The 27,259-nt window shown below is 26.8% G+C and overlaps 2 protein-coding genes across 4 annotated transcripts in view; one reads left to right on the forward strand and one right to left on the reverse strand.

The window, feature by feature from the left end:
• LOC132919292 (A-kinase anchor protein 200-like) overlaps positions 1 to 23,005 on the reverse strand; it is a 34,780-nt gene extending 11,775 nt beyond the window's left edge. The window contains exons 1-3 of one of the 2 annotated variants that reach the window (XM_060980743.1): positions 22,663 to 23,005; positions 4,015 to 4,358; positions 1,232 to 1,525 (exon numbers count right to left, since the gene is read on the reverse strand). In XM_060980743.1, the coding sequence (XP_060836726.1) occupies positions 1,232 to 1,525; positions 4,015 to 4,212 (492 nt within the window). In that variant the 5' untranslated portion in view covers positions 4,213 to 4,358; positions 22,663 to 23,005. Of the gene's footprint in view, positions 1 to 1,231; positions 1,526 to 4,014; positions 4,364 to 22,662 lie in introns of both variants that reach the window. The other variant, XM_060980734.1, reaches the window with a different exon arrangement.
• A 216-nt stretch (positions 23,006 to 23,221) lies between these two features.
• Positions 23,222 to 25,019, forward strand: LOC132919300 (succinate dehydrogenase assembly factor 3, mitochondrial). 2 transcript variants are annotated; one of them, XM_060980762.1, is made up of 3 exons: positions 23,222 to 23,409; positions 23,897 to 24,085; positions 24,167 to 25,019. In XM_060980762.1, exons 2-3 carry the CDS (start codon positions 23,909 to 23,911, stop codon positions 24,356 to 24,358), a joined length of 369 nt encoding a protein of 122 aa, XP_060836745.1. In that variant the 5' UTR covers positions 23,222 to 23,409; positions 23,897 to 23,908; the 3' UTR covers positions 24,359 to 25,019. The 2 variants fall into 2 exon arrangements, with proteins under 2 accessions (XP_060836745.1, XP_060836740.1); XM_060980757.1 differs by having other exon boundaries at positions 23,223 to 23,405.
• Positions 25,020 to 27,259: the final 2,240 nt, after the last annotated feature.

A 27,259-nucleotide genomic window follows, 5' to 3' on the forward strand; every position in this document is an offset into this window, starting at 1 on the left:
CGCCTGAACATAATAAGCTATATACTATCATCAAAGAGGTGCGTTTGTAATGTTTATTGTTTAGGCTGACAATTTTCAAGCGGCTATTGTTGTCCATTTTTAAGAAATCAAAATGTTATTAATCCTGATTGCACAAGGCACATATAATATACCAATACTGTAACCCTTTCCACATCTCGCATGCTTCTCCGTTAATAACAACCAAAAATTAAAACACAGTAAAATTCGTGACTATCAACACGCGCGCGATCTAGTACGTTATATATCTGTACAACAATACCATTAGAGGAACCAATATATAGGGCTATCACACATCGGGTATTCAAACAAGTCAACGTCCTCTATCCAACGTGCTAGGTTCAAGGTTTCACGATTGCTTTTGTGACCACGGTGCTGCCAAGAATAATATATAAAAAAAAAAAGTAGAATAAAACTTACCTAGAACATTCTAAACTAAAACAAGAAAAAACTAGGCCGAAAACTAATAAGATGATTCCTTCTGATCGCTCATCAAATACTAAAAATATTTAAATTTAAAAAAGTGTATATTAAATAATTTAATATATAATCTGAGCTTCAAACAAAACAATAATAATAATAAAATGGGGTGACTAATTTTATATTGAAGGATTTTGGGATTATAATTGTTCCAAATTACAACTAGGCCTATATAAAATACCTACCTATGTATTAAACATAACATAAAATTACCAAATCTCAGAATAGATAACATTATATACTATTAATATTTGTTTTGAAGTCATAACGATTTATCATACGCGTATGTTATTACTCACTGTAAATTACTTTGTAATACAATTATAAATTATAATATTATGATCTTATTAAATACCAATTATAGATTAAATTCGCTAAGTTAACTATAAAATTAAGTATTTTATAAATAAAACCCAGATTTATATTAAATATTATTATATATATTTACAAATTTTTAGTTTAATTTCTCTATGATATAATTTATTCCAAATCTTAGTTGATAAAGAAAATTTCGGCGACGTGGGAAGTCACGAGAAAATTAAACCAAAACAGAAATAGACCGTCTTAAGTTTGAGGAGTATTAAGTTTAATAATATGGTTTAAACTGTTTAAAGTATCATCTTCAATAGTGATAATAATGAATAATATATCAATTCAATCAATATTAAAAGTAATTGTTATCAATCAACTAAACTTAGATTTTATTTTAAAATTCTTAATTTTTGTATCTTACCTCTTCAACTGTTTCGGTTTTTACGTCAACAGCAGCTTGTTCCTTTACTACCGGTTTAGATTTATCTTTCTTATTGAAACTGATATTTCTGAAGGACCAGGATTTTTTCTTCTTACGTTTTTTTTCTGCAGATGCTTGTACCTCTCCTGTAGTGGTTTCGTCAGTCGGAGTCTTAGATGATTCATCTGCAACAGCGTCTACATCACCATTAGCTTCAGAAATCGGTGCTACAACTTCAGATTTTTCTTCTTCGGTTTTAACAGGTTCTTTGACATCTTCAGTTTCAGCAGTTTCCTAGAAAAATAATTATTATAAATTATAATACAATACTTACATACAAGAATTCAATTGTATTAATATACAATTAAATTAAAATTGATTTAAGCGTTTAAAGACGTAGTTGTTCATAAAAATAATGATGACAATATTATAACATACAAAAAAAAAAATCAAAATAGCTATAATAAAAACTAAACTATTACACTTTATTATCATGTTTTAATGTATATGAATGCTAAATCCAAACAGTCATATAACAATAGATCCATTTTCCATTACTGATTTGTTTTAGTATCTAATGATGATTTCATAATAATAATAATATTTATTTATTTTTTGCAAATATAGGTACATAATACATATAAAAATTTGGACATGCAAATAAACAATATGCAGCACTCCTTATAAGCATAGCTTGTATTGGGAGAGTAGAGCTTATAGTTTATAAGTTAGGTATACATTTCGTTTTATTAATATTGAAAAATCAGATTCTATACCATAATATTACTATTTTAAGTATTTATACCCTCTCTTCTCTTATAACAGCTGTATTTAAAATTAGCAATCATCTCTTAAAAGGGATTAATACATTTAAAACATATTAATAACGACAGATCTTATGATAGAGAACAGGTAATTCGAATAATTCGCATTAAAAATCAAAATCATTTTCGATTTTTACAAAGAAAACTATTTTTTTAAACTTTTTTTTTAGGTTATAGGAAATTCAACTAAATACCAACGCAACTAATAATTTATTCTATTTATGTTGAGGAACGTAAAATAATAAATTCGTTTGACATTATTACGACTATTAAATTATATTTTACTTAAGTAAACCATTTGTTTATATTTTCTAATCAACTGTTTATCTAAGTCTAAAAATCTACAACGGATATTCATACTGTGTTTGTGTTTAGTTATTTTAGCAAATACAAAATATCTAAAAACTTACTTTGTATAAAATTTACTATAATACTTAGTTAAAATAAAACAAAATGTTCGCATCATAAACTTATATAGGTTCATATTTCATTTAGTATAATATTTAAATGTTTGTATATTATATTATTTAAATAGCGATATTGTAAGTATAATATACTTAATATTAAAACATAATAAACATAATATATCAAGATAAATTAAATAAAGTTTAAAGTACAGATGCGCGTGACAAACAATAAACGTTGACTTTGTGTTTACGTAGCATGAAAGGATGTTAGCCGGCACAACTATAATATATTATTTAAATAACAATAAACTAAATTTAAACATTAACTACATTTAAACTACATTTTTTTATTCTAATCATTTTTAATATTTTTACACTTTAGGATACGTTATTATTTTAATATTCCATTTTTGAAGCTGAATATTTTTTGAAACTTCCGATTTATAAAAACAAAATTTTGAACGACTCAAACAAGCAATAAATCATGGTTTTTAATGAATTTTATTATATTATAAAAAAAAATATTCTCAAAAACGTAGTTTTCTAAATAATGAATGTGTTAACAAGGTAATTGTAGAGTTATGTAATTAATAATATATTAAAAAAAAGTACTTAGGATTTAATATTGTAAATTATATTGACAAAATCCCTATCTTTTTGACAATAAACAATGATATTATGATACTAACATAATTATTATAAGATGAACAATTAATGTAATCTGGTAATTTCATCAAGGAAATATAATACTAAATCATAAAATACAATTCAATTTAATTCCTTAATAATTTATATTATATTTATAAAATTAAATGTTCGAGTTACAGTTATTTTATAGTTGTTTTATTTTAATGTTTTAATTAATAAGAATTCAAAAAATATAGAAAATACATAAGTTTTATTTTAACAAAAGATTCATTTTTCTAGAAGAATCAATTTATTCCTAAATAAATATGATAAATTATTATCTAGCCAAATATTAGATAATGGTATTTATACTAAGAATATTTCACTACTCGCATACCTACCGTAAAGCACAACTATAAAGATAAAACAACTAAAAATCAAAGGTCTAGGTCAGATTACAAACCGAAGAAAACCGTGACGTTAAAATTAACATAGGTTAAAAAACTTAAATGCTCAAATGCCACTGAATATATGAAACTAAAATCATTACGAAAATTATAAAATTATAGCGTTTTAATTATACTATTAATAGACCTCTAAGGTATTTTTTCGTTTTGAAATGATTTTTGGGATTAAGTATTTATTATAAGAATGTAATAATAAATATTTTATTTAACAAGTGTTTATTATAATTATTGATATTATTTAAATGTTTATATCTATATGTTTTTATAATACTGTTATTAAATAAAATGCCAATAAATGAATATCTTTTAACAAAGTCTAATCATAAATAATACTATAAATGTTAAATTTTATAATATCATACAACATATAAATTAAGTAAAATATTAAAAATGAAATAGTATTTCATAAAAAAAAAATTATTTAATGAACATAAAATAAAATAATACAAAAATCAAACCTTTTCATCTATATGGGGTGTTGTTCCATTCTGTTTGGTCGTTTCTTCTACTCCACCATTTGCCTCAACAACTTGTTTTTCGTCAGCTGAAGCAGCTGTAATTGTGCCATTTTCTAAAGGTTCTCCAGCTGCTACTTTTTCTGCTTTTGTAGCTCCGGCAGATATGTCTACAGATCTTTTGCTTTGTCTGGCTCCCATATTTTGATAATTAATTAATTAGTTACCGAAATGAAAAACAACTAGTTTGTGCGTGTATACAACTTAATAATTAAAAAGTAAAACACTATACAATGTTTTTCTGTTGATAAACAGTGTTCGATTTGTGACACAGCTTCTTTGTCAAACTATTCTGAAACAATAATAACGAAAATATCAAAATTAGTTATCGTTAGCCCCACCACTAATTTAAATGTCACACCAATGCAGCCTTATCTCTAAAAACACTGGACTAAATTGTCGGCGGGGAATTTGTTCATTGAATATAAAGAATTATAATTTATTTAATACTCAGATAATCTGTTTTTAACGATTTATTTATTATATATTATTAAATCATATATTTATTAAAATTAAACATTAGTAACTAAAATGAGAAGTCAGAAGGAATAACTAGTTACTAAATAATAACATAAGTGACAGTAATAACAATTAATATTTAACCAAAACATTTTGGGAATCCATTGATAGTGATGGTTTCCGGTAATACACTGCGTTTAAAAAAAAATCTCGTGGTTTATATTACTATAAAAATTATATTAGTGGAATGAGAATGCATAAGGTACGTGATTTAAAATAAACGTCCATCTATTATACGTGCGTTGTATACCAGCGTGTTGCACTGATAATAATAAAAATTAAATAGATAGACTAGTGGATAAGCGATTGACTTGGCCACCAGACATAATTCAATTTGAACGGGAATGTCTTGCATACATCCTGTGATCATTACCTTTGTCCTTGAACCGAGTTGTATTATGATATATGTTTAAGTTATATTATGCTACTTAAGACACTCTTGCTATTCTAATATGCTATACAGTACACACCCAATACAAAAGCAAAATGTATAGCATTAAGTCGAGATTGTGCCAATATTGAAAGAGAAATGTAATATTATTCTATTTACTACAACTAAATAAGTTTAATCGTTTAAACACGGATCGTGTCAATATTTATTTTACTATATTGTAAATATAAAATAATTAATAATTGGTATGAGATACAATGGCATGTTTAATTTTATACAATTAATTTATTAATTTTAGTTATTATAATGTAAGAACGAAATGTACATACTATATTTTTCGAATTAAATATCTAAATATTTTCTAATAATATTATTATTGGAAGTCATTAAAAACTGTTTTAATTATTGTCGTACATTATTATATTACAACATATTATTTTTAGTTGGATGATTAAATTATCTTATTTGTCTGCATAATTATGTGGTATATACATTGTTACAATATATACTTTATGTGAGATGTAGACCTTTGCGATTAAAGAGAATCAATTTTGATAAGAAAAATAAAACCATACAGCCGTATAATAATAGTACAGACAGAATATAATATTCGTTGATATTTGATAAATTAATTCCAATTGTTGTTGATAAATTAAGTAGGTATGATTTTTTTGTAAATCATTTACTGAACAATATTAATACGCTATAGAAATAAAATGTATTTGTAATTTTTTCCACTTCTATTATCATTAAATTTTAATATTAATTATTTGTATATTAGTTATTAAAATTACATTTTTATTAAATATAAATTATAATTGAATATTGATATAATTTATTTTAACATAATAGTTATAAATGTTTAGAATAGGTACGATAACCATTGCCATTAAACCTAGCAAAACTGTGTGCTGAATACTTAACATTCAACATTTGAATAAAATAAAAATAAATTAGAAACTATTTTTATTTTCTTAATGTGTTTCTATAATTTAATAAAAAATTATAAAACAGCAACTATGTAATAATACTGTACTCTGATCAATTATTTTATTAAATAGTGACGAATATTAATGATCTATTTTAATTTAAGGTCATTAATAATCGATTGTACTCTGCTATTAAACTTATCAAATTCCTTTAACGTTAATAAATTCCAATCATGCCGTACCTTAGAAGAATTCAAACGATCTATATCAATAAATAATAATGTTTTTAATACGGATTATACTTACAACAAGAAAATGTATTAACATGAATATATTTTTATTTCAACAAGTAAACCTACAAAATTAATAGATAACTTAAAATAAATAAATCATATTAACTATGATAAAAATAATTCGTCATTATTGACCAATTAAATTAGGTAAGTAGTAAATTATAATAATATTGAATACATAATGTAAATAAAATAACATTTTTATTTAACAATTTGAGATTATTTTATTACATTTTAAATAGTTTAAAAAAATGAGAATGAAAGTTCAAACAACATGATTATCAAATTACAAATTATTATAAATTTTCATATTAGCAAAGCTATTAAAAAATTAGAACATTGTATAGGTTATTACTTCAGTCAAACAAAATAAAAACTAGTATATTAAGTGTTAGATGTATGAGACATGGTACTTTATAATTTGTAGCATATAAGATACTACAAAATTTTATTAACATTTAATAATTATAAGCTTTACATTTTGTTTAAAGGAATAACAAATTATACTAACTAGGGAAGTTTAGGTATGACTCCAAATAATTAATACGAGGATTATAATTTAATAAGTTGAAGTTTTGTGGGAGAGCTTTTTTTTAAATTGAATTACTTGGCATGGTACTCTTTTAAGTTATAACTATTTATCTACTAGTAAAAAGGATAATTATTAATTTGCATTGTACGAGTGCAAATAAAAAATATGTATATAATGTAAACGTTTGCAAAACTCGATAAATAAAACAACTATTCGACATCCAATTCGTGGACAACTTACAACGGTACACTATGTACTATATATATATATACAATAAACATAAGAAGACACTTTCTCCCCTTTCGTCTGCCCCAACCGACTAGGAACTCGTGACTCATCGTCGACGCCAGTGGTTTTCAACAGTTCTACTGGACAGAGGGTCGTTGAATGAGTCATTTATCGTTATATTGATTTTTTTTATAAAACTTAGTATTATAGTTAGGTACAATATATTTGCATATGTTTAAACCTATTTAACATATTTACTTGGGCATATTCGTATTATTGTTTATTCGTAATAAAAATTAATATAATTAAGTTACTAAAATGTTGAAGTATTAAAATAAAACATAATTATAAAATGAACAACATACATTCATTAGGTAATTAGTATTGGCTATATAAGTTAAATAAATTATTATCAAATAGAAAATATGATTGAAATAAAAATTTAAGTTTAGAATACTTCTAAAATGCTCAGCAATGTTGCAGCAACTATAGTAATTGCTATTTGACGTGGTGATTAGACAATCTCTCCTAAGCCATAGTATTTTTTTTAAAGGGATATTTTAAGTAAGGTTTAACAATAAATAAATAAAAAATCAGAAATACTGAATTGTATGGCAAAATATCTAGTTTTTTTTTTAAATACCTAAAATATTTAAAAAGTTATGTTATTACTTTATTTGTAATATAACTTAAATACATATCTTATTATTTAATAATTAAAATAATATATTTTTATCGAAATTATTAAAAATACGGGAAATAGCACTACAAATATAGAAGTCTACGATAATCATTTATATAAGTATTATTATGTTAATTACCTATTACTTATTGTACACTTGTATAGATTGTAATATTTTAAAATAGTTTTATATTAATGTTCCAAAAAAAAAATAAAGAAGCATTATTATTGAATATTTTAACAATTTCTATAGTAATAATTATTATAATCATGATAATAAAGATTATACGGTATGCGATTATAATGAATTTAAAAAATACATACCTAATATTAGGTATGTATAATAAATAAAAAACAACGACCTTGCTCGAAATTCAATGTCGACATGGCCAACACTGACCCGTGTCGCAAATTGTGATAATGATGCGTAATAACGATTCATTCAAATGACTCACCACGGTATTGATCTCTTTATATAAATTAGTCAGTTTCAACGATGTGATCCGATGATGAGTAACGAGAAAACCACTGTTCTATAAATAAGGTACCTGTAATGCTTATATTACAGTCTAATATAATTATTTTAATAATATTAAATAAGAGAAAAAAATCTAACAAAGTTAAATTATAATAGTTATAATTTATATTTTATATACTTGAGATATAAATTCATTCATCCTCTGTTGACATAGTTCAGACATTTTTATGTAAATATAATATGGGTAAGTACATAATATTTTCTAACCAATGATGATTAATAGAAGGTGTATATTATTAATAGTAAGTTTATTTAAGATGCAAAATGAAAACATTTCAACACAGTTTGTTGTTTTCGATGATTTTAGAAGTAGTACACATTTAAAGCATTAACATTTATTAAACATAATTAAACACATCCATATACGTTAGATAAAATATTATAATAGTAATGAAGTTTGATATTATATATTAGTCTTTGTTAATAGAATGAAAAAAAATCGACATTCAAATTTATAAAACTGCCCTGATTTTAATATTAAATTATTTTTAGAAGAAACTTTTCATGAGTTGGCTAATAAATGAATCTAACTCTAGGTTATAGTATATTGTAGATAATGTTATCGCAGTATAAATAATTCAATGAAATTTTAACTAATGATTCATAAAAATGTATTTTTCTATTTATTTAAATAATTTTAATTTAACGAACATTAATATATTAGAATTTTATTTTCTACATCAATACCAAGTAAAGAATTTCAGTCAACATTTTACGACTAGGTCGTAAATGTGATAAACTGTTAAAATAAAATTGCAGAAAGCAATCTATAAATATATTATATTACAAAAATCGATTAAACGATCATTGACACCATTTCATAACTGTTTTATAGCTTTAAACCCATAACAATTTTCACATAATCCAATAATAATAGTAGTTTATCAAGGTGATGGAATCAAATAAGAGTATACGTTAAGGAATATAATATGAATATGAATCTACTATAGTGAATCTTATATTTGACTAGAACATAAATAAAAAAAAACTGAAAATTATAGGAAAAATTAGTTTAATTATTCTCCATTTTATTTTTCATTTAACATTAAATTAACTATATATACCAAAACACAAAATGGTATTTAAATCTTAATGAACGACAAAAAATGTCTTCAAATTAAAACACTAAACTATATTATATTGCAGTATTTAAAATATGCATACACTTTTACAATATTTATAAATTTTAGTTATTGATGTTATTGTTATTCATAATGTATTTCTCGATAATAGTTCTATGTATATATGCATCGGAGTAACAATGTTTACATGAGTATATGCGTAATATTTTGAAGACAATGAAACATAAAGAAAAATACTAAGTTATGACAATAATACTATAAACTAACTAATTTAATTTCACTATTTAATCTAATTATTACTTTGATTTACTCTGATTGTACACCAATATTGATTTGTTATTTGCATACAAATCAATACAACTATTATAAATAAAGATCAACAAAAAGTAATTGTTTCTAAACTGTGTTAGGAATGCCTAATATTATATTTAGTTAGTTATTCACACAATTCAATAAATACCAAAAATTGAGTAAAAAATAGCTGTTCATTTTACAAAAAAAAATAATAATAATAATACGTTAGACATCGTTCAAATTGATGTTGGTAAAAACAGATTTTTTCTAAAATTATATGCAAAAAGAACAGGTTTTAATATTATACCAACAATAATATACGATGTTAACATTTTTAGATAAACTTAAATTCATACTTGGATGTTTTATATTATAGTTTTAAAGTCTAAAAAAATTTATATGAGACATTTAGCACTCAAACATACTTTGTAATAGTTTATATATATATACATTTATTATAATATTATGACGTTTAAATATTGAACCATTTTAATGATGTAGTTATAACATAATCAAATATATTGTTACTGCGTAAATCAGTTACATTATATAATATTTATAAAATGAGCCTCTTTGTCTTTGTTTGCACACTCCAGAATGTAGATAAGACTGTATAAAAATTGAATTTATTTTATTTTATCAACATATTGTTTATAAGTTTATAACATTTTTTATCAAAATATTGTTTCAACCAGAGAAATATTACATATGCGCGTGGCTTAATATTTATTATTCATATCCATTTGATTGGAACAATAAATTATTATAAAAATAAGCATATTACCTATCTGTTAATAAAATATAATTCTTACTATCTCAATATTAATACAAAACATTATCGCACAGGAGGTAAACAGGAGGTAAATCTAATTCACTTGACGAAAATAAAAACTGTTGTATGCATATCAGGGAAAAAAAGTAATCCAAATGACTATCTAATTAGAATACAAAAATATCAAGTTTCCTGTGGTCACGGTTTCGGTTTTCATTGATATAGTCTTGTCGAATTACATTACTTGTGAGATATGCATTACACAAGTCGATTAAACATGTAAGGAAGTTCACAATAGAAAACAAATACTGTTGCAAATAATTACTATCAACGGAATGTCGCTTCAATTTAAGTTCGAAACTTATTAGACATGCGGATCACCTAACCATTTTTGTGTATATAAAGTGAACTATAATATTATAGTAAAGTGATACTTAGAAACATAATTTCCCTTTATTCAAAAATTATAATATAACTAATATAAACATTTTAAAGAATAATACACTAATAGTTTTTTTTTTTAATATTAATTATAAAATCACAACATTGGTAATAAATAAATATTAGCAAACATCCTTTCATCACTAACTATATGTAATTCAGTATGATGTACGATTTTAATTAATAGAACATCTGGCTAACATAACATCTACTAGTATCTTTGGTCTCTTTTTATTTCTTAGAATATCAAATATAGTTAAAATTTTACGTTCAGAAAATAATCTTATTCACCATGTTATTTCTAATATTGAAGTGAATAGATTAAAATTTATATTATCTAGGACCCCGCGTATGATTTGTATGATATTTTAATTTTGTAAGTTATGATGACTTTAAAATTTACAGCAAAATCAGCATGTTATGCGTTAGTGACAACTGTAGATACGTAAGTGTATCAAAAAATGTGATTTTAATAAACTTAGCATTGTCATATGTATATATTACTAAGTGGTTAACTCATATATTGTAGTAAAAATGTAAATATCATAACATGTTGGGTTTTAAATATAAGTAATATAACACACAAATATAATAATGTCTAAAAATGTACAAAAACTAAACCACCATGTTGGTTAATCCTACAATATATTATCTTCAGTGTTATGTAGGGTTTTTATGAACTGCAAAATGATTTAATCTAACTACATAGGTTCTAGACACTTAAAAACCTTCATTGACCCAACTTTAGAAAAACACGTTAAACATTTTATTATAAATGCAAGTTAAAAAGGGTAGTTTTTAAAAAAAAAAATTCTATAACAGTGATTAACAAAAATAAAAACACAAAATCATTAAAGAATAAATTACATATTTATATATATATATATATATATATATATATACGATCTAAGAATTATTTGGAATGTAAAATAATGTTATTAATTATCATAAGAAGAGATTTGATCAGTGTAAAAAAGCATATCATAAACAGATAACTAAAGCACCAATTTTTTATACAGATTTAACAGGACTTTCAAGTGAAACTGTTCCTTGCACTAATTGTACGCTCCAAATTAAAAAGCCGTAAAAACGTTAGACTTAGAGTTTTTCACTTTCTTATTGTTTAAGGAGGCTCTCAAAGTCATTGCTTTCGATTTGTTACGTGTTTGTAATTTCACTATTACTTATTCCGATCGCGACGACAATGTAAATCCGGCGCACGAATGTGCATTAAATAACGAAGAAGTGCCGCCACTAGTTCTTATTGTAAGCGCGATGAAAATTACTATAGCTACCTCTTTACCATTCCGTTCACACACAACAACGATGACGCACTTTGCTTTTCAACAACGAAATGAATAATACTGTATTTTCACTACCAGACTACATGTAATTGTCTAACACGGACCAACGATTCGTTGGTTTGAATTTTTCTATCAATAAACCAATCCACAATCTTAATCAAAATATTTGTAGGTATGATATATAATACGCACTTTAAAATATATACCTAGAACATTTTAAAACGAATAATATAACACAAATTACTTTATTAAAAAAATGGAAAAATATCTATTCGTTAATTATAATATTTAATAATAATCCAATAAATAAATGGTATGTATTCCATAGTCCGAATAGTCCAATACTATATTTAATATTTATTTATCAAGCAAACAACAAGGATATTTAAACAAAGAGTAACTTAGAGGCTCACAAATAATAATATACAAACATTTAAATATAGTCATAAGCAATACACAATGCATAAACACAGACTATGAAAATCTATTTCCGTGATAAAACATCCGGCAGATTCATGTTTACTCAAAGAATTCAAGCATCCGAAAATAGGATCAAAAACAAACAAGAGTCATCCTCGTTTAAAATCTGGGAATGGTCAACCCGACCATACCCAGAGGCAGAACGAACCGGTTTCTAAACGCCATTTCATGCTTATAAAATGTAATCTTAAGTACTCATATGGAAACTACTTATTACTGGATAATTTTTCATGGTTCAAGGTCACGGGTCGTACGTACTGAGGATTGTGTCAGATTACATAAATAAATAAAAATAATTTACAGGACTTTAACAATGCTGCTAACGTTGTTCCTTCACAGCTCTCGGGAGAGGAACGAGTTTTTACTAACCTGTATGACACACAAGGTGATGGAATTAATCTATATCAGCCAATGATAAACTTGGTGCCCCTCTCAATTGCTAAGTTTGAATCCAAAGAATCGATCAACAATAGAATCATCATGCTTATATCTTTATTATTTTTTTATTGTAAAAAATATGACCTTCCTAAGGGAATGGGGAACGAATTGAAGATTTTCTTATGTAGGGTTCTTATTCTCTAATGTCCACTAGTTGTTAACGGCGAAAGTAAAAAAAAAAACTGATCTGAATATATTAATAGTTAACTAATATTTTACTTTCCATTAAATTGGTATAATTATGGGTATACCATTGCTATTCTATTTCTAAAAAAGCGTATACATAGAGAATAGTGGAAACTGTTGTAGTCATTAACAACAAACAATTCTAAATAGATTAATATCTATATCTAAAATAAATAGATGGATTATAAGAATAAAATATTTGGTATCGAATTATGTGGTCAAACTATATTTGTAGTAGATCTTATTTACCATCATAATGTTTACTTAAGGTATACCATAGAGATAAATAAAACGGGTAAGTACCTAATATACCATAATATGAAATAGGTATATAATATAATACAAGTTACTGAAAATGATTTTTAATTAAGTAATTGAAATTATTATGTTTCGCTGAAGTGGAAGCACATATAGTAGTTATATATACTATATATATATATATAGTTAATAAAAAAAGATATTTTGATATATTCTACACACTAAAATAAATAATAATAGATTGATATAGTTAGTAAGGTCAAATTAAAATATAATTTACAGTTAAGAATCAAGAATCTAGTTAGGTGGTCATCAAGCTTAAATCATCTAAAATGGGATTTACACTCATCAAATAAATTCTTGACACCAGAAAAGTAAAATCGAACTACTTTTTTTTTATATACTACTAAACATCTCTGACCACGTGAAGATAAAATTGTAATTGGTAATAATGATAAAATGGTAAGTACACCTAAGGTATTTATTTTAATATCAAGTGAATAATCATGTTTTCACGTCAAGGCGGTTTCTAATTAAACAATTATCTAAGATGTAAAAAGTGCATGTTGAACCATCGATTAATTACATAGAAAATATTTAATTATTCAAAATTGTTACTATTGTTATTTAATTTGCTAGAAGTAATTTCAGCTTGTTAAGTCCTTATAGACTATTTTTTACTATAATATGTTTTGATTGAAATTAGAGACTAGCTAGAGTTCAGTATTCAGCACACGTACTAGAAATAATTTAATAAACAAACCATACAGGTTCACGGTTTTAAAATTACTTAATATAAACAAGAAGATAGTCCCAATCATTTTAGATTATGTTGCGCAATAGGTACATAACATTTGAATACTATTGCTAAACTTGAACAATATATAATTTACCACCTTACTGTTGATAAGGATACTGCAATACCTATATAAATCGTGAGTAGAATATTTCTACTGTCAACATTAACTTAGTTATTATTGTGCAACCGAATTCCAACAAAAATTGCAAAATGTTTTCTTTACGACGTAGATTCAAATTTATATTAGGTATAATAATATATAATATCATAGCTAATATTTGTCTGTAAAGTTGGCCAAAGTTACGCCATGTCAACGTTTGCAGAAGGAATAATTTAATTATTTATAATTACAAGTAACTATATAATTTAAATTCAATTCCTAAATTTAAAAAATTTAACATACATTTTGTTCTGAGTGATTTTACCGAGTGATGGTGGTAATGTGAAAAAGGATGAAAATTATGAACAAACCATACCTAATTCTTTCGATACATTTTGAACCGTTAACTTATAATTTTTAAGAAAGACATGATTTTATCATAACAGGGGTAATTTAAAATATATATCAAAAATATGCTTATTTATGTATATAGTAAGTAAATTCATTACAAAAAAAAAAACTTAAAAATTGAATATTTTATAAAATAAGTATGATAAAACGAACGACGATTGTAATCATAAGATTATCAGTACTTTGCAGTAATGGCTATACTTCACCGAAAGATAATTAATTACATTCCGATGTATAGTAGAAGTATCCTTTTACTTGTTCTTATTTCGTACAAGACCATATTTTAATGTATGTTGACACAATACGTAGATATTTCAGTTTGAAATACTTTAATAAAATGTATATGGCTACACCCAATTAGTTTAGTAATTTTTGGGTAGGCCCGGATATTTTACTTATTGAATCTATACTACACCTTAAAAAAATTTACTCGGAAATGTAAAAAGAAGCAAAACATAAAAATAATTGAAATGCGACATAATCGTATTAAATACTATCAAAAATTAAAAGGAATGTCTGGTGCCATGATAACAACAAGTACAAAAGATGTATGTCTTGATAAATATATACAATATAAAATTTAATACTTTTATATAGGAATCGTTTTTTGTATCCAATGATTTATCAATGTATTCAAATATAACATATACACAGTGACCTACTCAATGACGAGCTACATTCGACTACTACTGTAGGTATAGGCCACAGCGAAGCAGTTACCTATTTCCCCCATTTTTTAACAAAAATTGTATTAACAATATAAATACGAACGACATTTAAAACGGTTTTAATGATCATTGAGGCATTATGGGGTCCAACTTATACATTTTATACCGAAAAAATTACAAACGTAACATTAGGAACAATGCAGTTTTGAAGCAGTTAATGTGACCGAACAAAAATCTCATCTCGGTATTTACAAAAAGAACAGAAGGGAATCTTGGGGGGTCCTAAATGAACTAAATAGTACAAAGAGTTTATTCTTAGACTCTCGAGGAGAACAATTAAAAAAATAATCTTACGGAATAAATTAATCAAACATCACACCGCTAGACTTATCATAACATGTACTCATAATGGATTAATTACCACAATCGATGATGTATGATTCGTAAACAACACGGTTTATTATCTTTAATTTCTACTTAACACTTTATATAGACGTTAGCAAAAAATTAATAATCAAGGTAGATATTAAAAACTGTATACCTATTTTTTATGAATTAATATAAATTGTATAGTTGTTATTATTTTGCTAAGAAAAACACGTATTTATTTTTTGTTAAGTATTAAAACATTTATAGAATTATTTTTTTTTAATTATAGACTAATGTACAAATACAACCAGCACGCATAAAAAATATATTTAACATTTTTATTAAGGGTATAGTGTAAACTTTTGAGACTTCGAAATTTTAGCTTAACGATAAAGAATCAGATCATAAAATCGATACCTGTCTCGCAATATTAAAAAAAAAAAATAATAATTTGAACTTGATTTCCCGGGCGTTTAGTCACTGGTCACGGACTGCTACCATTTTACGTATATAATTTTGTAACAGTAAAAAATAAAGAAAGAATAAAAAAATCGGTATCTCTGTATTATAACCCATTGTTATGCCCCCACTACGAATTTAGAACGTATTCTGACGAAACAAAGAAATAGTTGGTTATAATCGAAATGGCTTACAAAGTATAATAAACTCGTGTGTATTATTATCATTATTATGTTATACGAATTCTGACAAAACACCAGGTGAGCATGTCCGTTTTAGTATAACTAGATAAAACCAACTACAGCAGCACCAACTTACTAGAACAACTATTATCATACTTTTAAACATATTATTTATTTACAAGAGTATAGGTATTAGGTATATATTTATTCATAAATACATATTATATAAATACGCGGAAAACATAAAATACGTAGAATATAATATTGTAACGAGACAAGATCCAAAAATCATAACGTATGACGTAGATTTTAAACAGTAAAAATAATTAAGTACTCATTTTTAGGAATTGATATTGTTAAACTCTCGTAGAGATAACACTAAAAAGGCGACGAGTACGGAGTACATTGTGCGTTTCACAATATAATCTGACAAATTGTTATTTTTTTAATACCAGTCAGTAAGATAGTAAATATTAAATACATCGATAAAGAACAGTATAATATTATGCATTAATTATAATATGTAATATTAAAATATAACAATCGTATTTGTGCGATGGTGATGACTGATGACGAAGACTGACGGTCGAGAAGAGGATCGTCGACGTGTGTTGCATATAATATACGTTCTACGCTAGAGTATAGACCCTTTTAGTTTGGAGATATAAAAATTTCGCAGTTTAATGACAACATGGCCAGGCTAATACCCTGCTGCAATGCGTTGTCGCACTTGCACTCACTCACACACACTCGTATATTCGTATACAATCTGACTAGCGATCGCCATATTGCTCCCCCACACGACTACACAATATTAGTTCAAACATTCCATACACACTACGTATACGTCAAATGGGCCGGCGTCGCCAAAAATACAGAGTTGAATGCGGGTTACATACAAAACTTATTTTGTCGTGTGGCAATTTACACGCGAGTACATGACACATTACGATGGTTGTCTATATAGATATTAAATAATACAATAATTATTATCGTTTGATGACTGCGTACATTAAAAGTTATAACGTTTTAATAACTACGCGCGCGAGCACACACACACACACATGTATTTATCACATCTAAGAAACACGTCAGACGATCGATTATGTCTGTAATGTTTTTAATTGACAGTAATTTCGTCGGAATCACGACATATACACAAACAGTTGAATTAAATTTTTTTGTTGCCTCTTCGCCAACTAGTTATTGATAACAGTAGCAGTCGAAAATTATAAATTTTTAGGACAACAAAAATAATCATAAATATTATACTATAATAATCCTAAATATTAGGAATATTATTCTATATAATAATTCAACAGTAAAAATAATAAACCTAACTAGGGCACCACCGCTGTTACCACACACGATGACGCGTTTAGTTTCTGTATTACAATACCGACCGTTTGATTCGATGACATATGGCTCCCGCACGAAGTCATATGACAACATTGACAACCGGCGTCGGCCGTTAACATAATATAATATAATCGCAGTTTACGACGTCCGAAAATATTTTAAACGGCGTCATTAGCGCAATTCATACAAAATACCATTAACCAAAAAAAAATATGGAATGCGTCTGCCGTCGCCAGTCGATTCCAAAATAATATGCTTCCGAAAAAAGGGATACACATAACACATTCCACCATACGATCTAATACCAAGATATTTACTATATTTATAGAAATTAGATGAGGGGTTGTTGTTTGTTGTGTGTAGAATGATCCAAAATAACTATTTTACGGTGTGCTACTATAAACAAGTCGTAAAATGAGAATGGGACAAAATCCATTGCACAAGGGGTAGGTTTAAAATTAGATTAATTGTTGTGTGATTATATTATTTCATAGGAAGGCGCAGTAAAATTATTTTTAAAAACTACTCAACACCGATGTAAAAAAAATCATTTTCTTAAACTCTTTTATTTTCATTTATTCGAAGATGTACCACACTAACCATTCTGTAGGTAATCTGTATACACGGAACAGGTTTGACTGCCCACGCGGGTCGAATAATACGAAAGATTTTCTATTGAACCTGGTAGACATGACTCATCAGCACCGATTTGGTTTCGGTATAACGAGTAACGACGCATAGTATTCAAATATCTAAGGTCAAGGAGCAAAATAAACCATATCTCCACTCATACATATGTTTATCAGACGGTACGAAAGAAAATATGGTAGGAATATATACGTCGTATACAATATATAAATAAATAAATTACATCTATTGGTTTACAGACGGGCATCAGACAGCTGTATCATTTCATTAATAGTAGTTATTTTTAATAATAACGTCAATTGTCATAAAAGTAAAAATTATATTTATCTAACAAAAAACAATTTAATAGGTAATTAATGAAAGTCGAGAAAAAAATAATAAGCGGAGACTTTAACGTTGAGTCGTTGATGCATCAAATACACTAGATATTATACACTTTAATACGGTAATTTTTTTAAATTAGAACTTGAAAATCATTAGATTCAAGTGTTTGCATTTACTTTCGGGCAGTGCTTATGTTAACGATCAGTATGATTAACTAAAATGATAGATATTACAAAAATAAAACTAATAACAATAATAATTCGATAGTTGGTTTAAAAAAAAAAAAACTGATTTTAATTAATTTACGTAGATGATGTGTTATAGAGTATAGGCAATCAAGCAACAACGTACCTAAGCATAAAAACTTTAATACAGACAGTATATTTGTAATAACTATCATTAAAGTATAATAAAAAATAAGTCTAATTGGACAAAATATAGTAAATAACGTACGACTTGGTATAAAAGGATAGACCTCAAAAAACTAAGTAGACATAATGGCTATTTAAGAAGGGTACAACACTGAACACACATATTATAAGATATGTATGCCCTCATGTATAGTAAATATAATAATTGCTGAGGGACGATAGACAATTAATAATACACAACACCCACACGTATATTTTACTTTTCGTTTACCCGCACACAAGGATATAAATTCGTTTTTACGATATTTTGAACGACAGTACGTGGTCAACCAGAATAGGGTTGCCCCATCCATTACCAGACGCAGGCCACCCCTCCCATCATCAGTAGAGGAGTAGTATTACAAACGCATTTTATAAATATAAACATACGCAGATAGACGCACCCCAAAAATTCGTCTGTGCGACAATGGTTGACGGCGACGGGCGGGCGCGCGTTTGCCAGCATTAAACACACGGCTCCCGCACACGGCGAACCCGCGGTACGACGCACCCCTATCCTGATCACACCCTCCCACGAGGCGCGTTTTACTATATGAGCACTATACCATACACTGTATAGCAATATTATATTGGTCTCACTGACGGGGTAATTCAAATATACAACACATATTTTTATTATTATTATCACCATTATTTAGGTCACGTGTTTAATGTCTGAAATATTTTTCTCATAAAATACATTATTCAATCATGAACAAAGTAAAAAATAATATTTCTCCACGCCCTTTCACACTCTTGCGCCCGCACCGGATACCTGAATGCGGTTATCGAGGGCGCGGACACGTACGCATGCATATTCTTGAAGACGAAACGTTATATCACATGAAGTAGAGTATATTAGAGAATAAAATATAATATGCAGTGCGATGGTGGTGGTGGTGGTGGTGTCCGAGTAACAGCAAGCAGCTGCAGATGGTCGGGGGACGGGTATTGACGACGACGACGCAGAACCGATGAACCGTGCGCGCGCCTCGCGCAGTCGCATGTTGTCTTCACGGTCTCGGCCGAGTTCGCATCCCGATTATTGTATTATAGAGTACCATTATAACGGACAGGGGTTCCAAAACGTGTTCATGGACAACTATTAATATGCTATACAGCCAAAGCATGGAGAAGGCAGAGAGGCCGGGTCATGGGCCATGGCGTGGCGGCGGCTGCTGTTGTTGTTACTGCTCTCGCTACACCGAGAACTGGGAAGATAAAGGAATATATTTTATTTGTCCTAGCAAAATTTAATCTATGGGCATACCGGTGAAAACATATACGAGAAACACAACGGGGAATACTGGGTACACGGACACCCGCATCCAAAAATATATACCTGCTGTCAACAAGGAAAGGACGACCGGAAAACTAGAGTAAAGGTACACAAGGTCGGCCCGTCGTCCCCAACGAACACATTATTACGAGTTGACAACAATAATAATATAGAATTTATACCATAACCGATATATTATCAAAAACACGATGAAGACTTTTCTAAAAAACTAAAATACCGAAAAAAATAAAATATACATGAGAAAAATTAAACAGTTCGATAGAATTTTTAAGTTAGGTTTTTTCTTTACAAAAACGACACCATAATAATGCACAACCGGTACGCACATAATAGTACACACTACACACAATCGTGATTACAGACTGAACAATTATGAGACAATTAGGAAAGGTAACGATGTTACTGTCGTCAAGTACAATCGGAATTCGGAAACTAGAATAGTATAGTTATAGTATCTAAGGTTGGGAGAAATACAACGTTGCGTAACAACACAAATTGGTCTTGGAATCTATTTACGAAAATATCGATTAGGTAAAGTTAATTTGTATAGTGATTCGCTTTGGATCATTAAGTTGACAAAATGTTTAATAATATGTGAACGCGATTAAAATAGAATAGCACATGTATTTTAAGTGAAACGCAAAATTGCGTCTCTTCTAATAAATTCTAAATAAACCTAATCTACCTTTGCTACGTTTACGGTTTCTAAAAAACCAATTGCGCACACGAGAAATAATAAACGGATTTCAATCCGATATAATAGTTAAGTGATATGAAGTATTATAATAATACTGTATTGTAAAGAATCTGCTGAGGCATACGAAAAACCACATCGACATTCTTTTAAACATTATCTCTTATGCCACAATATATTCCTATAGCAAAATTATTTATATCGACACCTCTGACCTATCGAATATATTGTAATGAGTTTGGTATGTTCATGAATGATAATATGTAATTTGATTATCACATTTTTTTTTTTATACATTGAATATATTAACTTGTTATAGATACCTATCATATAGAAATATCACTGAAAATTGATGAATTAACATTAAAAAGATAGCATTCAGTAAATACCTTTAATACACTAAAGAGGTAACGTTTTACTTTTTAACATTTCGATTCTGCATAAAAAAGAAAAATAATTTATTTAACGGAAGTTTGTGAACAAAATATTAACAAGTCCGGAAATTGCCTAAGGTCACTGAACAGTACCTACTATAGACACAAAAAATGAACTAGGTACCTAATACTTATTACCTATGTTATTTCAACATGAATAAATTATGTAGGTATCTGTTCTACGCATTCTGGTCCAATTTTATGTAATTTTCGAGAATTACTGATGGGTATCAAGTTTCATTCAATAGAATAAAAAAAATTACCTATTTATCATTGTGTCTACCTAGGTATATGCAGACCATTCATTCTGATTAAAGAAATAGGTTTGAATTGTACTTTACTAGAGTAACATACAACATGATATTATATTTAAACGTAGTGTTTTGTCTTATTCAAACACGCGTATGTCTTACAACTATAGTACAAAGCATTGACATAATGCATTTCATCGTTAGGTAAGGCTAGCACTAACGATATACTAATTATAAAGCGTACAGGAAAGTTTGTATTTAAATAATAATGCGTAATATACTAATATACTAAGTACCTACTCCCGCCCACGGACTATAAAAATACGTTATTCAAATTTAAAATAAAAGTATACTTTGAGAATCCCTATATAGTTGGACAAAAAACATTTTCCGAATCGACCAATACAACAAAACAACGCCCAAAAAAATAAGAATACGGTTTGAAACTTCGAAAAAATAAAACAAAAAAATCATAATAAGGGCGTGGAAATTATCGTAAACGACCGCGGCAACAAAAAGGAAATAGGTACTACGCAGATCGAGGGGACTGTAAGTAGCCGAGACTTGAACGGTGGGTTAAGTTGACGATTGTGCGCGAACGTGTGTATAAACGAAATATTTAATAAGATTTTAGTCTGTTTTGTTTCTGATTTTGTCCTGGGGAAAGGGCAGGTGCGACAGTATCCGCCGACAATGGCGACCGTAGGGGCAAGACAGAGAAAAAGAAAAAGCTATACGGAAAGGGTGGTAACTACGGCGTGACAATAATGGCGAATAAAAAAGTAATAATATTAAAAAAAAATAAAAACTACTCACTTGACAATTTATAATAAGACAGTGTCGACTTCGTCTGATGAATCTGCAATACCGCGTAAATCACTACCCAAAAAACACTGAATCGTATTAATGGTTGACCGAACGGGAAGGTTCGATGTTTTATTCCAACGGTATAAAAATATATTTTTTCTATGAACGGGATAAATAAAACGTTCAACGTAAATATAAATGCGTGATGTAATGTATACAAAATAAATGTATATATTATATTGTAACAAAATGAAAAAAAATTAAATAAATCACGAATATATTATTTTCGCGATCCACAGTCAATGTGCGTGAAGCATCGAAAACAACGACGGTCTGCCGGAGCGGCTAGGAATCGGTTTTGCCGTTTGCCGTTCAGTGGTAGCCGCGCGGCCGGTCAGCCAATCGCAGTTGTCGTTTACCCACGCCGCTATCAATGTCGCCAACTTAGGGTGTGGTCGACACAAGAATACCCATTTACATCTATGATACGGACCTACACTGGTACATTGCACCAGATTATGCGATTGTACTTATCACTTATCACCACTTTTTCGATAATATTGATATTTGTTATCGCACTGAGGTCCGACTGTCCGAAAGACATATTATATTACAAATTACAATATTCAATTTTCGACTTCTTCGTATAGTAATAAACTAAGCTCTAAGACACTCCTAGAGTCCTAGGAATAAAGTATAAATAAAATAGTGTATAGATAAAAGTAAATTCACAATATCTTCAGAGATTATATGTAAGTATGTATTTAAATTGCCACAATAGCATTATGTCAGTCTATGTTTAAATGCCAATTTCTTGTAGCTAGTTTACCTCTTCCATACAATAGTAATAACAGTAATACATGTAAAATTTGAATACATCCTATCTTAATTGACTACATTTTCATTTGATTATTGTCATAAAAACAAAAAGGATGTTATTCTTATTTTCCATCAAAATTATTTATTAATTTATTATACCTACCTAATGTCAAATATTTTAGAAATCCATGTATGTATTATCTATACATTTATTCATTACCATTGTACATAAAATAAATATGATATATTTTTATTTAATATAAAAATAAATTTATTTAAGAAGCAATCTGTCCAAAATAGAGTATTGTCAATTGACACGTATTAACAATAAATATGATAAATATGTACCCAAGTGAGATTTCTAATTATTATTATATAATTAATTATATGCATTTTTAATATATATATATATTATTATTTTTAGGCATGCTATGTGATGTCCGGTCTAAATCATGTACAAAGAGTTCGTTTGTTGTACAAAACTATTTTAAGGTTACACCGTGGCTTACCAAATGAATTACAAGAATTAGGTCAAACATATGTCCGTGATGAATTTCGCAGACATAAAAACTGTAACCCTAAAGAAGCTGGAACATTTATGTTGGAATGGAGCGTATGTATAAATATGTTTATTAATTAAATTGATTTTTTTAATCATATTTAAATAATTTATATAATGTTATTTTTTATTTAGAAATACACATTAACACTATCAGAGCAGCTGTTAAAAAATGCAAAATCAGATATTGGTTTTGGTAAAAATATTGATACACAAGATGGTGTATTAGACTCTTTCACGGATGATCAAATTGTACAACTTTATAATTTATTTAAAGAAACAACTGGAAAGCAGGATGTAACAATTGAATCTGAGCTTTCTAAATAACTTAATTAGGCAATAAAGATTGTACCTATAGAGGTACAGAAATATATATTTATGTTACCATTTACTTTATAACCTTGTTAGTTGATTTTAATTAGAATATTATTGATACTACATATAATTTTTTAACATGTTGAATATTCAAATTATATACAATACACCATGATTTTAATATTTATTTATTATAAACTAATTTAAATACCAAAAAACCTCGAAGTATATTTCAAATATTATTTACTAAATATAAAAACTATAAAAATTAAAAAACATTCTAATGTAAATATTCTTTAAAAATATACTTTACTCATCAATAACATTAAATAATTTTAATTGTTCTCCATTTGTTAAATTACCAGAGTTAAACATTTTGATATGTAATAAAGAACTTTTTTGTTATACATTGATATATTATAATGATTAAATATATTATCTGGAACATTATTTTTTTTTAAATTGTTATTGTAGTTGATCATAATATCTCAAAAATTATTTTACTTAGTAGAATAATCTTCTAAGCAGTATTTTAAGTGATTGAATTATGGCAGTCTCGTTATTTCTTAAATGTCTACAATCAATTATTTATAATGCTATATCATGTTAAAATGAAAATTACTGGCTTGTTGATAGCCGTATCAATAAAAAATTTGGCTGAACTATTAAATAACCTGTTTACATTGTTTACATAGATACATATTGTCTATCATTTATAATATAAAGTCAAATATTATTTTATTCATTGTATAAACATTGAAACTAATAAGATATACATTAAGTTTTTAATTATATATTAAAATAATTTGTAAGGTTATTACAACAATTATTGCCATTACTTTAAAATATATGAATATGTCATTTCTATCATTGGAAACAATGTTTCTCACTCGCATAGAAACTTTTGAGCAATAAATAAATTAATGTGTGAATAAAGATGGTGTTAACATTAGTATAAGTTACGTTTGCTAACAAAAGTTTATAAAATGCCATACCTTAAGTTTAGTATCAATAGTTAATACATGTTATATAGATGATAAATTTATAACATTATTTTGAAATACAAATGGACAATAATTATAATAATTGTAAACCTGGTTCTGCAATGTATTATAATAAACATATTAATTTTAAATTATACCTGATATTTGGAAAGGTAGTACAAATTTTATAATATATTAACTTTACCACAATTTTTGATCAATATATATTTTATAATTTGATAGATATGTATTTTAGTTTTGTTATGGATGGATTTTTAAACTAAACATCTTATTTTTATTTTTGAGAATCATTTAGCATTACATTCTATAGAATATAATTCTTATAATCTACCAAAGATATTTAAAATACCTTTATTGTTTTATGACACTTCAAGTTACCTATTTACATTGTTATAATATAGGTATATAATTAATGGACAACTGTCTAGTATCTATTAATAGATGCAATAAATTATATTATGAAAAATTAATTTATTATTATTTTCATGAGAATAAACAATCTATTTATTTTATTTATCATGTTTGACAATTTGTGTTTTACTATGTTGTTAAAATAAATTAAAATTAAATGTTAATAAAAATATATAATTTATCTATTACCTACAATAGTTTAATAAGGATTTTTAATGAAAATAATTAATAGTTTTATTATTTCTAATTGTACATTTTTTTTTAGTTCAAAGTGTGTGGTTCAGATTTAAATTTTTCTTTTTACTCCATTTTTAAATTATAAATTATTTAAAGATTGTTAATTTCTCTAATAGGTAACTATATGCTTAATAAATTGGTCTTACTAGTTATTGAGTTTTTTTTATTAAATTATAAAAATTTTAATTAATTTTTAGTTCATACAAATTTTAATTTTAGTACCAAGGCTAAAACATAATATAGAACAAAATTCCTTATAAGTTAATTTAGTATTTACTGGATTAAAAAAAAGTGTATCATAAAATAGTAAACACTAAAGTTTAAATGATTTTGTAATAACTTATTTTAGTTACAATTTTAACATCATTAAATATTCAAAATTTAAGGTAGAAGTATCTATAAGAATCATTTACTCATTAATGTTTTTTGTTATTTGTTATTGTTCAAAAAATATAAATCGTTGGGATTTAGGTATACATTTTGCTATTACATACTTAAGCTTGTAATAATAATTACCACCATATCTACACTGGCTAAATTTAATTTTTTTAACTACCTATTTCATCCATAAAATAGTTCTTATGTAGTATGTGGTATTGACAATTTACATTTTAAGCTAATAACAATCATTTATCATAAATTCATGATATTATAATAATATAGGTAGGTACTTGATAGGTTACCTATGTCCTATGTGCCTGTGTGGCTACTGGCTATGCATCATAATGTATAATTATTTAGGTTTTAAAATAATTATTAAATTAATCCAGATCTATATATTATTTTACATAATATATTTTTGGTAAATATAAATTACTAGATAATAGTTATATAAATAAATTATAAAATATCCTTATTAAAAATAGAGGCTAACACTCATCCACCTCAGATCGGAATCGATTATTTTATATGCAATAAATTATCATAAAATTCAAATTGAACACAATATAGTCATAGGTACCTTAAAATTATCTGTACAATGATAAAGTACTCTTGAAACTTATACTGACATACTATAACAGGGATGGCCACTAACCTTAACTTTGGGAGCTACAAATTTATTAAGTTGATTCGAGTTGAGCCACATTGTAAAGCATGTTTATAAAATGGAGATACAATTTTCATTTTAAATCAAATGAAGGAACATTTATTTACATTTAATTTTAGTCTAAGTTTGGTTCAAGAGCCGCATGAGCTTGCGAGTCTCGTTCTGGCCACCCCTGTACTATAAGATACTAAAGTAATTCCCTCAATTTCTTTT

Source organism: Rhopalosiphum padi, chromosome 1, assembly GCF_020882245.1.
Source record: "Rhopalosiphum padi isolate XX-2018 chromosome 1, ASM2088224v1, whole genome shotgun sequence".
Taxonomy (NCBI): domain Eukaryota; kingdom Metazoa; phylum Arthropoda; class Insecta; order Hemiptera; family Aphididae; genus Rhopalosiphum; species Rhopalosiphum padi.

Bases quoted from the DNA above. Each gene is read 5' to 3' on its own strand.
- LOC132919300 (XM_060980762.1), top strand. From the start codon at position 23,909: ATGTCCGGTCTAAATCATGTACAAAGAGTTCGTTTGTTGTACAAAACT. The intron at 24,086-24,166 runs GTATGTATAAAT...TTTTTTATTTAG, and splicing joins CATTTATGTTGGAATGGAGC to AAATACACATTAACACTATC.